General features: G+C 37.6%; 1 protein-coding gene across 3 annotated transcripts in view; it reads right to left on the reverse strand.

Annotated features, from left to right (window-relative positions):
* The window catches only part of CSMD3 (CUB and Sushi multiple domains 3), a 760,009-nt gene that overhangs the window by 659,534 nt on the left and 83,235 nt on the right, over positions 1 to 17,240 (reverse strand). For all 3 annotated transcript variants that reach the window (XM_075706425.1, XM_075706424.1, XM_075706423.1), the window contains exon 2: positions 9,338 to 9,560. In XM_075706425.1, coding sequence (XP_075562540.1) covers positions 9,338 to 9,560 — 223 coding nt within the window. The remainder of the gene's footprint in view (positions 1 to 9,337; positions 9,561 to 17,240) is intronic.

Consider the following 17,240-nt stretch of genomic DNA (forward strand, 5'->3'; position numbering starts at 1 on the left):
TACTCCGAAAGGATCTTTATATGGTTTAAGTAAACAAGGCGTTGTTCATATGGGAAAGAACTTACAAAGAACAAAAGGATACTCATGCACGAAGTAAAATGGAGCTACATACAACAAAGCTTGGATTCAGAAAGGAGAACCAACACACCATCATGGCATTTTGCCCAGACAAGACATTGGAACTAGCTCTGGGCACCCTGTACTACATCTTGTAGTACTGTAGAACACCTAAAGACAAAGGAAGTCTTAACGTGAGGAAATTCTGTTAAAGTGGAAACCCTGACATAGTAGCAGTGGAAGAAGAAGGAGGCAAAAGCAAGGAAACAATGTGGGGCTTTTTTTGTCTTCTGGTTTTGATGATAGTTAATATGAGAAAGATTGGAGCACTTGCAATAGCATAATAGATTCCAGAAAAAAGTAAGGTAATGAGTTTGGCTGGGAGATAGTAGAGGATGTAACATAGATATAAACCTTCGCAAAGAATTAAGGTTAATGTTCTAAGGACCAGAAGAAGGAAAGAGTCTGAGTCAGATTACTGTAGCTACCAGGCTTGCATTAGGCAACATGTAACAAGCTGGAGGTTGCACTAATATTAGCAGCATAGACTAATTGCTGCCTGTTCAACCCAGACTTCTATCTATGAAAAGGAGAAACACATATTCAGCATAGTTAGAATAAGAAATGGAAAAACAAGCAGAGCTATTAAATGAGGGCACTGGAAGTTTCTGCTATTGCCAAATTTCATTCTTTTGCTAGCTGCCTTTCTTTGTAAAATTTCCTAAGATAATTTTGACAATTTAGCACATGTAAGATATAAATTATAATTTTTCCACTTTAAAATGAGAAAGTTTTATAGGCAAAATTTAGTCTTCCAGAAATATATGTTTCCCCTTTTAAAATTGGGATTTGTTAGTATTTTACTTAGTGCTATTTATCTTTTAAGAACATAGAATTACTAAAGTATCCTTGATTTTACTGTGGTGGGGTTTTTTTTGTTATTTGTTTTGTTTTGTTTTAATTTACCCCATGCCCTGAATGTTTTTCAATAAAATTTTAGAAGTAGAAAAAAGGATGGACACCAGCATTTCAACACTGTAACATCAAAATAACATAAATTATTCAGAGAAAGTATACTTTAAAATTATGACAGGTTTTGAGCTAAAACACAGTGTTTGATTATGTTGTCAGTAATACCTAGCGCATTTAAGATGGAGAGACAGGTATCTGACAGTGCTATCAGGCCAGGAGTAAGCACTGACGAGGTGACAGCAAGGTGCTCAACTCAACCTTGTGGGCGTTCCTTTGCTAGCCAGGGAAAGCACTCATCCTGCTCTTACTGTGGTCATCTAGACCATTGAAGCAGGTCCAACTCCTATAGCATGGTCAGAGCAGCTGGTTTGGCTTCTTGTCCTGGCATGTCTGACAGTTTTTCATGCTCTTTTCAGTTAGCATATCTTCAACCCAGAGCCAAGTAAGCATCCAGCTCACCTGTCTGCAATCCTAACAGTATTTAATATGAATTAATATTAAGGATTTGTTGTAAATTTATGTATTTCTACTCCCAGTTTTTTTCTTTGCTCTTAATTAGTTGGACCAAAGAAATTAATTTTAATTTTATAATCAGTACCACCCATTCTAAGTGGAGCAATATCTGTTATTCTATTCTAACTCCATATGTTATGAAATTTTAAAAAAAAATTATTTTTGTTTTATAATTTATAATTATATTTGGTTTAAATAATAATTTTGAGCTTATTCTTCTGTTATGTGATTACTGTGTCCAGTTTTGGGGCCCTCACTCCAAGACAGACATTGAGGTGCTGGAGCATGTCCAGAGAAGGGCAACAAAGCTGGTGAAGGGTCTGGAGCACAGGTCTTATGAGGAGCGGCTGAGGGAACTGGGATTGTTTAGTCTGGGGAAGAGGAGGCTGAGGGGAGACCTTATCACTCTCTACAACTACCTGAAAGGAGGTTGTAGTGAGGTGGGCGTTGGTCTCTTCTCTCAAGTAGTTAGTGATAGGACGAGAGGAAATGGGCTCAAGCTGAGCCAGGGGAGGTTTAGGTTGGAAATTAGGAAAAACTTCTTCATGGAGAAAGCAGTCAAGCATTGGAACAGGCTGCCCAGAGAGGTGGTGGAGTCACCATCCCTGGAAGTGTTCAAAAAACAGGTAGATGTGGCACTTTGGGACATGGTTTAGTCTAGTCTACCCTTGATTGGTTTAGTGTGGACTTGGTAGTGTAGGTTAATGGTTGGACTGGATGATCTTGAAGGTCTTTTCCAACCTAAACGATTCTATGATTCTATGATTCTATAACAATTTCTTTTTGGAGTATTTGCAATACCATTTTCAAAGTATGAATCTGCTTGTTTAGTACCAAATTCAAGCCTTTGGAAGCACTAAGGTGAAGAGAGCATAGCAAATTACATTTAATACTAGGAGCATCCTGAAATTTTAAAGCTCTACTTGTTAATCTTCTGAAAACTTTTTTCTCTTCAAGTGGTTGGGGAGTAAATTTTGAAAATGTAGGCCTACTCCGGGAGTCAGATGTTTTAGGAGAAAGTAGTTCATTGATAGAGAAAAAGCAGTGGATGTCTCCAGTAATTTCAGTGAATTTCTCCTATACAGCTCAGAAGCACTGATCAGGTAACCTGTGCATTTAATTCTTGTTTGCCTTGGCAGGGAATGTAGATGAAAGGATGATTCATCTTGCTTAAAAACAAGATGATTAGAAAAGAAGAGTATTAGCTCATCTTTTAAACACTAAGAATATTAAATCTTCCTTCCATTCAAATTTTCTAAGACGAAATTAACTATGAGTAGGTAGAAAAAAGTTGTTAATTTATCCAATTAAATCTTTGGACACAGTGACCATATCAACATTTAAAAATATCTCTGCATATACATGCTGGTCTTGCAGGCTCTCAAACACAAGCAAAACATATATTTATTAAGTGTTCAAAGATTCCAGTTTGTGCCAGTTTGTCACACCTCCACTTCTTATGATTTTTAGATAAATGTATTCATACTTCTTTTCACTTATGTGAACAAATGAATAGCTGTCACAAAATGATTATACCTTTTTGCTAACAGTGGAGCTTTCCAAACTCCTATACCATGTCTGTCCTTTTGAAGACCACACATAGTGAATTTTTTTCATGTTTTTTACCAAAAAATTCTGGTGGACTTGTAATTTTCTAAATAATTTTATTTTTAACTTTAGAAAATATATGATCTTGGCTACTATAAAACTCATTTCTGAACATAAACATAGGAAAGATTCTTTTAGTCAACACGAGACAGAAATATACTGGATTGAATTATTCAATTTATCCCAGTATAACTGCAGCAGGTATGCATTTTTTTTCTGTTTAAAATAGATCTGGATTTGTTTCATTTATTTCTATGTAAATTGTGATGAATATTTAAATGTCAAATCAATTAACTGGTTAGGTACTGGTAATTTTGTAAAATACATTCCCTTGGAACTGAACAGAGCTTGGGTGTATAATCATAAAGCTATTTCTAATATCGCATTGCAAGCTGGGGTAACTAATTAGAGAAAAAAATTACATTTTAGAAAACTATTGTGTATGGTACATCTTTTAAAAGTAGTGTTCAATTCTAAGCACCTTATTCCTTAAAAAAACAAAGACAAACCTACTCTTTGGTATTTACTGATAGCATATTATGCATTATGCTCAGAAATTTCTTTTAAAAAAAAAGAAGAAAACAAAATATTATCCAAGTTGTAAAGTAAAATACTTGCAAGGAAGTGTCAGAATTGAGGTTGCCATTCTCTCATCCACTTACATATGCGCCATATCAGTGCCACTAATAGCACGGTTTAAAATTAATTGTGGTTTTCATCTGACTATTCAAGGAGTGACATGAAGAATACCCAATGAACAATACATATAGTTAGTCCCATACTTTGTTTTGTACAATATCTAAATCTTCCTTAAAGGCAAGTATTAAACAATTTTCCCACAGATTTTTCTATGCAGTGTCAGGACCTTGAGGAAACCAACAGGCCTTCCTGGCCCTGACCAGCCTCAGCTGGGACTCCCACCCACCACTGCCCATGGGTACTGGAACTCCATTTCAGCCCACCCTAAGGCATCCAGACATTGCTGCAGCTCTGTCCCTGTCCCTGTCCCCTGTACAAGCCCCTCAGCCCTACTCCGTGGGGAGCTTAGCTGTCCCCGTTCCTTTTTGCTCACAGCTGGACTCCCTGGAGGGACCCTGGACGTGGTTCATCTCTTGCCATGTAGGGTGCTGTTGATGGACCCTGTTACCAGTCCCCAGCTCTGGTCCCCACGTTCAGCCCCTGCAAGATTGTGCCCTGTTGGTGAGAGCACAGCCTGAGCGGGGTCACCCTTGGCTCCTGGCTCGTGCCCGTCGTGGAGCAGCCCTGCTCCAGCCACTCTCTAACATATGGCAGTAGCTACTACAGTGAATTAGTTACAAGTTATACTAAAAAATATTTTCATAACATGCAAGAGGTATCATCAGATGATTCCAATTGGCTTTTGCAAAGCAGTTGATTTATGTGATGTTTTATCGGTTCAAAACCTTCCATTAACTTCATTTGAAAGTGAGATTTCTTATCACTAATGCAAACAAAACTTGTTTCTCCAGCTGGGCACTGAGAAAATTGAAAACCTGTTACTGATATGCATGTTCAAAAAGCCTGGCTGAAATGATTCATCTAGTAACACACAAAAATTATGTGAAAGGCAGAAATTTTGAAAAAATGGAACAGGAGTTCTTTCTGGAAAAGCAACACTTTGACTCAGAATAGCAGTCAGAAGTATTAGCCACTTTCCCAAATAAGGTGTATACAAAGTTGCAACTTAAAAGTAAACATATAAAACCCTGACACTTTTTTTTTTTTTTTTTTTTTTTGGGAGCTAGATGTAGAAGTGTGAAAGAAAGGGTACACAAAAGTCACAAAGATGCACAGGGAGGGCAACAAGAAAGCCCTAAAAATAGACAGTGTCTATGACATGACCCAGAAAGACTCCAAAGTATGAAATTTTGTTGAAAGCTTGGTTCAAATACAGTAAGTAATACTATCTTTCTGCAAATAGATTTTCTTGTAAGTGATTACAAATATGATTCATGAAAAGATTTTGTGTGTGTGTGTGTGTGTTTAGTTCATGGCTTTATTCTATATTTTCTCTATTTATAGATTGAGGCAAAGATGGCATATTAAATATGCTAAATCAAGCCTATATAGTAACACAAAGATGAAAGAGTAATATTGACTGTACACTTGTCATAATGGCCATATCTGACATGCTTCTCTTCCATTTGTTTTGTTTAGCTGCCATTTAAATGCCATCTAAACCAGTTAAGGCCGTTAAGCATTCACTGCAAATTTCAACTACATTCAATTCTGAGGAGAAAAATTAAACAAAGAAGTACAAAACTGGATGAGGATGGAGTCAGAGGTTATGAGCTTCACAAATAGTCCAACTGAAAAATCTTTTTCAGTCATATAGAAACTTCTTTCAATCAAAATATTGAAGTAGTAATAGAGTGGCCTTGTCTATCTGAGACAATTTTTTTAGCTGCCCAGCTAGGTATTTTACAAATATACCTGTACAGTCCTGTGAAAACATTTTTGTCTGTTACAAAATTAAGGGGAGGGTAACTAATGTAATCTGATTACATTTTCATTAATTTCACTAAGTAAAATGATAATATCCACTGACATACTAGAAAGATTTCCCACAAGGAACTGTTCCTTGGTAAAACTTTACTTGTTTAAGTAAAAACCTTTTGCAAAAAGAAAACTCTAGGAAGCATCACCTTACTACTTGCTACAGCAATATTAGAAAATAAATGTCACCATGAAAGATTTAGTAAAGCTTTCATAATTTTACTATCACACTTTCTTAATTTAAAACCCAATTCTCCACTCACACAAATGTGTACTATTTTTCTGCTGCTTCCCATGTTGGCAAGATCTCGTAAGTCTTGCAGAAGTAGTCTATTTCAAGACCTATACGGAGGCTTAATCGTCTTTTCCAAGTGATGACTTATTCTATTCTCTTCTACAGAACTCCTTATCTTTTTCCTCACCAGAATGTAGTGGCATCCTAAATTCACAATACCAAAACTTTTGAGCATGCCAGGCTTCCTTGACTTTCTTCTCAAGATACATTTTTTTAAAATGAAGGTATCTCAAAGCTCCAGCTTTGAAGCCTTAGGTGAATATCAAAAGAATCCCACACGTATATCTATATACATAGATGGGTATATATATCTCTATGTGTAGATAGATATACATAGATAAGAACATACATGTGCATACAAAGACATATAAACCTCCTCAGTAGCTTGAACAAGACAAAGAAAAAATTATGCCTTTGCAAGATATTATTTTCCTCTTCCTTCCATCCTCCCAGCTTCCTTCACCTATTTTCTCTAATGCCCATTAAAACTGTAACTGAGTAAGAACCATAAGTTCCTAACAGTAATAATTGTTTTATTGTTTTGCACTTGTACAGAACGTTGTTCACATTCTCTTTGAGATTATGATTTAGAGTGGATTCACCAACAGAAGTCCTGACTGACAGTGAGGGCCTTTTGGGGCTCCTCCATGTGAATTTTATCTTTTGAAGAGTCAGCAGAAAGGAGGAAAACTACATGTTCTTGTTTTTTCTTGTGAAAGACAACCCTCAAATATTTTAGGTATGGGTTCCCTTTCCTGCAGCTGGTATCAAAATAGCACAGAAATACTCATGAAACAGGAAATACAAACATAAACACAGAAGTAGAAAAAAAAAAACAAACAGTTTCATTAGAGATATATTTCTATATATCTGCTGGGCAACACCAACTACAGCAGAGATAGGAGTGAGAATATGTGAGAAACAACCCTGCAGACACCAAGGTCATTGAAGAAGGAGGGGGAGGAGGTGCTCCAGGTGCCAGAGCCGAGATTCCCCTGCAGCCTGTGGTGAAGACCATGATGAGGCAGGCTGTGCCCCTGCAGCACATGGAGGTTAATGGTGGAGCAGATATCCACCTGCAGCCCGGGGAGGATCCCACACCAGAGCAGGTGGATGCGTCTGAAGGAGGCTGTGACCCCATGGGAAGCCTGCACTGGAGCAGGCTCCTGGCAGGACCTGTGGACCCATGGAGAGAGAGGAGCCCACTTTGGACCAGTCTGCTCCTGAAGACCTGCACCCCATGGAAGGACCCACAGTAGGGAGGAGGTAGAGAATTTGGGATCAAAGTTAAGCCCGGGAAGAAGGGAAGGGTGGAGGGAAGGTGTTTTAAGGTTTAGTCTTTATTTTCTCATTACTCTACTCTGATTTGATTGGTAATAAATTAAATTAATTTTCCCCAAGTCAAGTCTGTTTTGCCTGTGTCTGTAATTGCTGAGTGATCTCCCTGTCCTTATCTTGACCCATAAGCCTTTCATTGTATTTTCTCTCCCCTGTCCAGCTGAGGAAAGGAAGTGCTAGAGTGGCTTTGGTGTGCACCTGGCATTGAGCCAGGGTCACTCACATTACCCATTTGGCAAACAGAATTTTGCTGTTCTAATTTCCTCCTAGAATCATGTCGTGGTTTAACCCCAGTCAGCAGCTAAGCACCACACAGCTGCTCGCTCACCTCACCTCTACCCCACCAGCAAGATGGGAAGACAATCAGGAAAAAAGGAAAAACCCATGCATTGAGATAAAGGCAGTTTAATAGGACAGCAGAGGAAGAGAAAGTAATAATAATAATGATAAAAGAATATACAAAACTAGTGATAAAACAAGTGATGCTCAATGCAATTGCTCACCACCCGCCGGCCCATGCCCAGCCAGTCCCCAAGCAGTGATTGCTGCTTCCCAGACAACTCCCCCCATTTTATATACTGAGCATGATGTTATATGGTATGGAATATCTCCTTGGCCGGTTTGGGCCCCAGCTCTCTCAGCCTTTCTTCATAGGAGAGGTATTCCATCCCTCCGATCATTTTTGTGGCCCTCCTCTGGACCTGGTCAAGCAGGTCCATGTCTGTCTTGGCTGGGGGTCCCAGAACTGAACACAGTACTCCAGATGGGCTCTCATGAGAGCAGAACAGAGGGGCAAAATGACCTCCCTTGACCTGCTGGCCATGCTTCTTTTCATGCAACCCAGGATACTGTTGCCTTTCTGGGCTGCAAGTGCACATTGCTGGCTCATGTCCAATTTTTCATCTACCAATATCCCCTAGCCTTTCTCTGCAAGGCTGCTCTCAATCCATTCATCCCCCAATCTGTATTGATAATGGGGATTGCCCTGGCCCAGGTGCAGATCCTTGCGCTTGACCTCGCTGATGTTCATGAAGTTCTCACAGGTCAGCTCCTCAAGCATGTCAAGGTCCTTCTGGAAGGCACGCCTTTCCTGAAGTGAATCAACTGCACCACTCATCTTGGTGTCATCTGCAAACTTGCTGAGGGTGCACTGAATCCCACTGTCTGTGTCATTAACAAAGATATTGAATAGTATTGGTCCCAATACAGACCCCCAAGGGACACCACTTGTTACTGATCTCCATTTGGACATAAAGCCATTGACTGCAACTCTTTGAATGTAGCAATCCAGCCAAACCCTTATCCATCAAATTGTCCACCCATCAAATCCATATCTCTCCTATTTAGGAACAAGGCTGGTGTCTGGGACTGTGTTAAAGGTCTTACAGAAGTCTAGGTAGAAGACAACTTGAGTTACAGAAGACAAGATAGATGATAATAAAGTTAACAAGTAAATGTATGAATAACATATCTGTTGCTATTGCAGAATTATTATGTATCCCTCAAGCTGCAACCTTCCAGAACTCTGAAGTAGACACTGATAAAAAATGTTGTGACCCATCACACTCTTGATTTTTCAAATTGTTTTTTTCACTCTTGTTATCCCTTTGTGTTAGAAGATGCTCATACACAATTGCAAAAAAAAAAAAATTCTCTGTCTTAAATGCGTTCTTTTTCTGATCTCTCTCAAAAGCCTCCTGTTGCAAAGATTACAAAAGCTCCACCACTACTAAATCATGCAAACTGAAACCTCTACAATCTCATATTCACTTTATATTCATATATCCATGTTCATATGCTTCTTAATTACATTTTGATGATACAAATCTTATGAGCACTAGATTAATTGTAGCACTTACTTTAACTAGAATTGAAGCATATATTTTTTTTTTATTTTAAGACATTTTTCATTAATTAAGGGAAGTGCACCTTAAAGTCTAAATAAGAAAGAATCCATCATTTTAAAACATTAACTTTTTTCTCAGATATTTTTAAGATATGAATACAAGTTACATTTTAATAATGTTTGTTTGTTACCTTGTCCTAAAGTTTGCAGGATGAGGATGCCCATCATATAATGACAAATAATCATATTCTTCTTCTAGAGCAAAAGACTGAAAGACGATCTGTATTCTGTTTCTTTCTTCTGCTATTATAACCCATGTACAGTTTGCACCATTTGGATATCCATATGGGAAGCCAGGGCTTTCTATAGTGCCATTAAGTCCTTTTAAAGTTCCACCACAGGTATAAATAAATCCTAAAAAAAACCCAAGGAAACAAAAATTAACAATCCATTTTTATATCAACCTTCAATAAAATACATCATTGGAATTCATGATTTCTAAAAAACCATCAGAATACTTCTTTGCAAACATTGCGTTTAGAAAGGTAAAGCCTGTTTTTTAATACAAATCCTGGCTACTTAATGCAAAACAACCCCACCCACCTAACAAATGTGTTTTCCATACTGTTTATGTAAAGACATATGGTAGCATCTTTGCAAATAAATATATATAAACAACATCTATGACTAAATTTGGTCATCTATGAGCCAACGTGTTTACACCAATTCTCTTTTTTGTAAAAAGGAAGAGAAGCAGCCAGAGCAAAATAAATGAGCCTTCTTCTGGTGTAAGTCTGATACAGATTAGATCTATTAACCTTCTGCTGCTCCTCCCTAGATTTTGGGACTGGAAGAGGCCTAAAGGCTATTTATTATGAACAAGCTTTTTTCCAATTTATAATTCTGTTTTATGAAAGCTGTGTACTTAAAGACTCAATGTAAAATAGTGTCGTGCTTTAGCCCCAGCCAGCAGCTAAGCACCACGCAGCTGCTCACTCACTCTCCCTACCCCGATGGGATGGGGGAGAGAATCGGAGGAGTAAGAGTAAGAAAACTCCTGTGTTGAGATAAGAACAGTTCAATAATTGAAATAAAGTAAAATAGTAGTGATAATAATAATATAATAATAATAGTAATAATAATATACAAAGCAAGTGATGCACAATGCAATTGCTCACCACCCGCCAAACAATACCCAGACAGTTCCCGAGCAGTGATTGCTGCTCCCCGGCCAACCCCCCCCCAGTTTATATACTGAGCATGATGTCATATGGTATGGAATAGCCCTTGGGTCAGTTTGGATCAACTCTTCTGGCTGTGGTCCCTCCCAGTTTCTTGTGCACCTGGCAGAGCATGGGAAGCTGAAAAGTCCTTGACTAGCATAAGCAGTACTTAGCAACAACTAAACCATCAGCGTGTTATCAACATTCTTCTCATACTAAATCCAAAACACAGCACTATGCCTGCTACTAGGAAGAAAATTAACTCTGTCCCAGCTGAAACCAGGACAAATAGCCATCTGTTGCATCATTATATTATCTCATGTAAATAACTGCATTGTGTAGTTGTAACCAGAAGGAACTTAGTAAGCTTTTCTATATCTAAATAAAATATTAAGATGAACGGCTTATGTGCTTTGACCGACCCTAAGTGGTTATTGTAGTTTAACGTCACTAGTCGGATAAGCCTGACATGGCTGCTTGCTCACTCCCCTGCCGGTGGGACGGGGGAGAGAATTGGAAAGGTTAAAATTGAGCAAAATTGTGGGTTGAGATAAAGACAGTTTAACAGATAGAGCAAAAGCTACGTATGGAAGCAAAGCAGAATAAGGAATTATTTGGCTACTTTGGCAGGCGGGTGTTTAGCCATTTCCAGAAAAGCAGGGGTTCATCACGCCTAACGGTTACATGGGAAGACAAACACCATAACTCTCAACATCCTCCCTTCCTCCAGCTTTTATCACTGAGCATGACATCATACGGTATGGAATATCCCTTTGGTCAGCTGGGGCCAGCTGTCCTGTCTGTGTCCCCTCCCAGCTTCTTGCCCATCCCCAGCCTATTTGCTGGGAGGGGCAGCAAGAGAAACAGAGAAGGCCTTGATGCTGTGCAAGCACTGTTCAACAATAACGAAAACATCCTTGTGTTATCAGCACTATTTTGGTCGCAAATCCAAAACATAACACCATAGGACCTACTATGACGAAAATTAACTGTATCCTAGCCAAAATCAGTATAGTGGGTCAAAGCTGAAAGATGGGTCTGCCAATAGATCCTTTTTAACATTAATATCCCCAAAGGTCAGAAATGACCCCTATATTCAAAAGCCAAATTTTCTTAGACTATAAGCAATTTTCTTTTTATATAGAAAATGCATTTTCTGAGAAAAAATAGAAAAGAAGAATAATTTAAAAAAGATCTCCCCCTCGTCACTGTTTCCTGGCAGGGCAGGTCCGTTTCTACTCTTGCTCTCAGTTCTAATGCTGTTACAGCAGTTCCTAATTCCTCTAAGTCCTTAGGATATTTTTTTCTTTCCACTAGCTTTGCTGTCTGACTGTACATCTCCACTACATCCCCTCTCCAGGCTTTCTGCTTTCTTATCCCTTAAATATTAGATCAGTTTTCCTGCTTTGCCTTTTGCACCCCCAAAGATTCTCTTCTCCAAGTATGCTCAGAGCATGTCCCTTCTGCTAGCAGGGGGATTTAATCAGCTGAGAAAAAGCCTAAAGTGCTCAGCTGCTCAGCATGATCTTTCAGAGAAACATGATACATTTCATAGTAAACTGCAAACAAACAAACCAGATGCCATCTCTTTAATTATACACACATGTATATATTTGAGCTCATTAAATCATCTTCTTTATGGCACATTCACAAGCTTGTCTCTGTGTTGAGCATTTAAATGTGCAGAGACCCCTTTCTCTGAAGTACTGAGCAGAAATCTATTAAGATTTTACACTTTGTATTGCTACACTGTAAAGTAACTTTTCTTGACAACAGAAGAGGGACACATCCAATACTTTTATCTTGGCTTTTTCAAATTTATCTCCAATAATGAGAAAAAAATGCCTCTTATGAAGTGTGATTACTCTTTTGCTACAAATATCAGTATATCATAGATATATAGGACAGAGAGGGAATAGAAGATCCTCTTTGAAAGCAATTAGGGCTTTGTTTGCCTCATCTGACATGTATAGCAGGGTTTACCTTCTACTGTAAATTAGCTTAGAGGATTCATTTTCATATCAGTGCCTACGCACTTTCATTTGTTATCAAACTTCATTGCTAGGAGTCTGTTTTATTTATGTCTTTCTGCATCTCCCTCATATACTCAAACTATTTTAAAATCTCCTTTATGTGTTATTATTTATTATCTATTTAGCATTTTAAAGATCTTTTGGAATACACTTTGTGTGCAAGTCACCTTACAAAACTAAACTACTTACTCATCATAAGATCCTCATCCTAGAAATCTGGCACCTCCCACCAAATACAGTCACTGGAATAAGACTTTTAAAATAGCTAAGTATGCATATATTTATCAATTTAGTTTTTCCTATAAATCTCTTGATGCGGCCTACTTCAATTTAATTAGAGAAAGAAAAGAGAGAGACTTGAAAATTAAATAGCGTGCACTGTTAATTTCTATGCATGTCTCCAGACCAAGTGAGGAAAGCACAGTATGAACTTTGGTTCAACGTCATAATACAGCTCCATAGTTCAGAACCTGTGTCACTGTTGCTCTAAGTCAGGATAGCTATCAATTACATATGTAGTATTCTGTTAATTCAGTACAAGCTATAAAGAAAAACTCAAATAATAAGTCTTCCGTGACTAAAATAAAATTATTTTTTTCCAAAAAAGAATAGAGACAAAACAGTGAGAAGGTACCTTGTGAGATGATACACTACTTATTAAGGAATGTAATGCTCTATATTGGATTCAAAAATTTTTCCTATCCATACATATATATGAGATATAAACTTCCATGACATACAAAAGTTGCACTTACTCCTTTTTCTCCATATACAAACTGTTACAAAAGAAAATTATTCATATGCTGCAAGACGATATAACTTGGATATTTTCCAGTGATGACTACCAGAATGTAATACAGCTATGCACGTGTCAGAAGATACATTTTTAATTCCAAGAATGGAAAAAAACAAACAATGAGTTTGATTTTGATAAGTCTACTCTTTTAGTCTGTAAAATAAAAAATCGTGCCAATAGAATCCATACAACATGCACTTTAATCTCTACTTTCATATGTTAATCCATTCTGTAATGCTCTTCACCTTGGCAGACCAATTTGGTTACTTTCAAAACAGACAACAAGCATTAACTGACTCGTCTGATCAAATGCTGAAGACATGACATTTATTTCCACATGGCACAATTCATGCTGAAATAACTGGTAACATATACTGTGATCTTTTTTATCTAGATTTCAGAACTAGCATTCAAAAGAGAATTTACTTGCAAACTGTTTTTCATTAGAGAGAAGGTTTGATTCAAAGCATGTGATAAAGAATTTTGAAAAGCTTGAAGTTAGACTAGAAAAGAAAAATACTTGTTGAAGTAAGTGTGAAGATGAACACCATCACTGAAAATGTTCTCTTAATAGTTTGTATTATTCAAAGTTTCCATTGTATTGTTTTCTACCAGATTTTAAACTTCAGATGTTTAATTCTAATCAATTTTACATGGATAAATATTTCTTGAAATCATAAACCACTGTTCTTCCTGATTTCAGTCATCCTTTGATTCATTGTGGGATTGCCGTAAGCATCAGTAACATCAGTTCTTAATCTGTCTATTCAACTTTCATTGCCTTCTAAGAAAGCAAGTAATACTTAATGCCATATCCATACCCCTTGCCCTTGGATGTCCGTAACTGTACTCACTCAGTACACTACAAGATTATCTTTTCCTTTTTCTTTTCCTCCTGACCATTTAATTATACTGTTTAATAACATATTTCCACACCTCTCACCTTCCAAGTACTCCACACCTTTTGTTTAATCTCCTTTGTTTAATGGATTCTTTAATAACAGTCATCACCATAAGATAATTATACTGTGTCTGCATTGATTAACACACTCACACATTTCTCAGTTGTTTGTGTATTTTATTTTAAAGAGGTATTTAATACTTGCTATCATTTACTTTAAGAGCAAATTGAGAAAATGGAAGATGAGTTGTTCACATGCTGCTTTTTTTCTCCTGTATCTTTTCTGATATCCTGATCTTCTTTCACCTCTTTCACTTGCACCCATCTTAGAACCATAGAATCATAGAACCATTTGGGTTAGAAAAGACCTTTAAGATCATCCAGTCCAAACATTAACCCACACTACCAAGTCTACTCTAAGCCAATCAAGGGTAGACTAGACTAAACCATGTCCCAAAGTGCCACATCTACCCATTTTTTAAACACTTCCAGGGATGGGGACTCCACCACCTCTCTGGGCAGCCTTTTCCAATTCTTGACCACCCTTTCCGTAAAGAAATTTTTCCTAATTTCCAACCTAAACCTCCCCTGGTGCAGCTTAAGCCCATTTCCTCTCGTTCTATCGCTAACTACTTGGGAGAAGAGACCAACACCCACCTCACTACAACCTCCTTTCAGGTAGTTGTAGAGAGCGATAAGGTCTCCCCTCAGCCTCCTCTTCTCCAGGCTAAAAACACAATCAATCATATCTTAAAGTATTAATTAGCCACATCATCCATGTTCATCTCCCTTTTTTTGTGCAATCTACCTATTTGCAAAATTGTTCTTTGCCCCCCAGATGGTAGTCCTCTTCCATTCAGAATCCATCAACTTTACTCACTTGTCTCTCCTGCTCTTTGCATGTTTCTGCAATGCCTTTTTCTATTTGTGATCTTTGATCACCTGACTGTCTTTGGCAGCAGGGAGCAGTTAATTTATGTGATGACCATAAATCAGGAAGGATTGTTCTCCTAATTCTCTTCTGTTGTGCTGCATTCTCTTTCTGTTGACTTGCATTATCATCACCTTAGGTTTTATGGTGCCTGTGTGTTCATGCTTCTTATTTCCTTATTCTCCCCTATAGTCCCATTTGTGAAACCTCTTACTTTTTTAGTTTCATATTATATGTGCACATGTGTTTCTTAGCACTTCAGAGAACCTGTTGGAATGTTACAGTGATAGATTTCATAGTGATGTGAACCCTTCCCTATTTCATGAACCCTTTTCTCCCTCCTATCAATCCTTCCCATTTTTGGAAAATATATACACAATCTTTCTTTCTAAACCATCTCAGCTTCTCTATCATTTTAATTGTTCTGACATGCCTTATACCAAGATCTTTGAGACAATTTACAAAAGGGAGAAGAGGAAGCTCTCATCAGGTGTAATGACTGTATTTGACTTTGGACTATGTTTGAAATGTATCTTTTCATCTCCTCTCATCATGTCTTAGTTCTCTTCTTTATGCTTTCCCATTTCCCAGTAAGCCTCTTTTCCACATAAAGCAAGCTTCCTTTCTCTAGCCCTAACTTCCAACATGAAGTTTTATTGATTTTTTTTTACATCAGTACAAACATGCATGATAATTGTCTCCTTTAATGTACTGGATTTAGTTCCTTCTTATTCTCCAACTTTTCCTCTGCCTCTCTCAAATGTCCAGCAGCTTGCATGCTTCTTTCTTTTTCTACTGTGCTTTCATAACAGGTGTGACTGGTGGCTTTTACACTAAGGATGCTCACTGGCGTCCATTCCCACCAGAATATTATAACCCCCGGGTTCTTTCTGGGTCTCATTTTCCTCCTGTGCTAGGCATGGAAGGTGCACATACCAGCAGCAATCCTGCACCACAGCACACTAGAACAGAAGTATGATGCACCTGTGTAGTAGTTCACGGTGGGGGTAGGGATCCATACCAGCTACAAGGCATTAGAGTTATTGCTGTTTCAGAAATGTCTATCTTGTATTCATGTAGATCTCTATGCCTGTTTAACCTAATACTCTGCACTTCAAAGAATCCTTGTCACTTCCATCTCAGCTCCAACCACAGCTTTTACAATGAACTTTCTACCAGCTGAGCAAAGTCTACATCTAATATTTTGCCTGACCATTAAAAAAAAAAAACCAACCACAGGTTAATTATGTGTTTTTCTTCTTTTTTAAGTTCCCAAAGTAATAATAACTTCTTCTGTTGTGATTATGTCTAAATTTGTGTGTTGTTTTTTTTTTACTTTCTATTTTTGTCAATCATTCTTTTTTTACACATAATGCTTATTTCCTTGATTTTAGTCTGTTTTCTTTAGTCTAGAGAAATTCCAGACATGTCTAATAGAGCCTTGAAAAAAACACAAAAATCTTGTGTTTGTGAAGTACACAATGTAAGAACAGCATTGTAGTGCCTCTGTGAAAATCAGCTCTTATGAGTTTCAAGAAATTTATGATTTCTTAACTAAATCGCCATTTCATTTCAGTTTGTTCTTAAAAACATTTGCTTTCGCAAACAAGATATTTGAATGGTTATTCTCTGCACAGATTGCTGGAAATTGTGACAATATGTAGACATTATAAAGTGTCCAAAAGAAGCTTGTTTTAAGGCTCTTTATGATTTGTATCATTTTAAGGTTATGAGAAAAGATAGTTAGATGACTTCTTTGCAAATAATTGGGTAAGATAGATTATCTTGCTCTTGCATAAGCTATAACAAGGTGCTAAAATGACTTTTCCAATCATTTGGTAGGGCTGGCTGGAAACCCTATAACAAGCTCACTGGAACTGGTACAGAATACCAGCCAAAAAGAAACTATCACTGTAAAATAATTATCACTGCATTTGAAGAATTTTATGGAAGTACTGTTTTTCCTTCAAAGAGTAATTTCTTATCTCTGTTTCAGCCACCTTTTCTGAAAGAGGTTCAGAAATATTTTAGTGTTGTCTTCTGCTTGTCTCAGCTGTGAAAACTGAAGAGGGACAAAAGATTCTCCCCCCCCTCCATGTCAACATTGAGCATGTTTCTTCTTTTAAGAAATATAAGGTCTAGAAAACAGCAGGACTGCTCATGTTCACATGGAATCCAACCTGAGCAGCAGAAAGCTTAAAATGGCACGG

This window comes from Pelecanus crispus, chromosome 2, assembly GCF_030463565.1.
Source record: "Pelecanus crispus isolate bPelCri1 chromosome 2, bPelCri1.pri, whole genome shotgun sequence".
Lineage (NCBI taxonomy): Eukaryota > Metazoa > Chordata > Aves > Pelecaniformes > Pelecanidae > Pelecanus > Pelecanus crispus.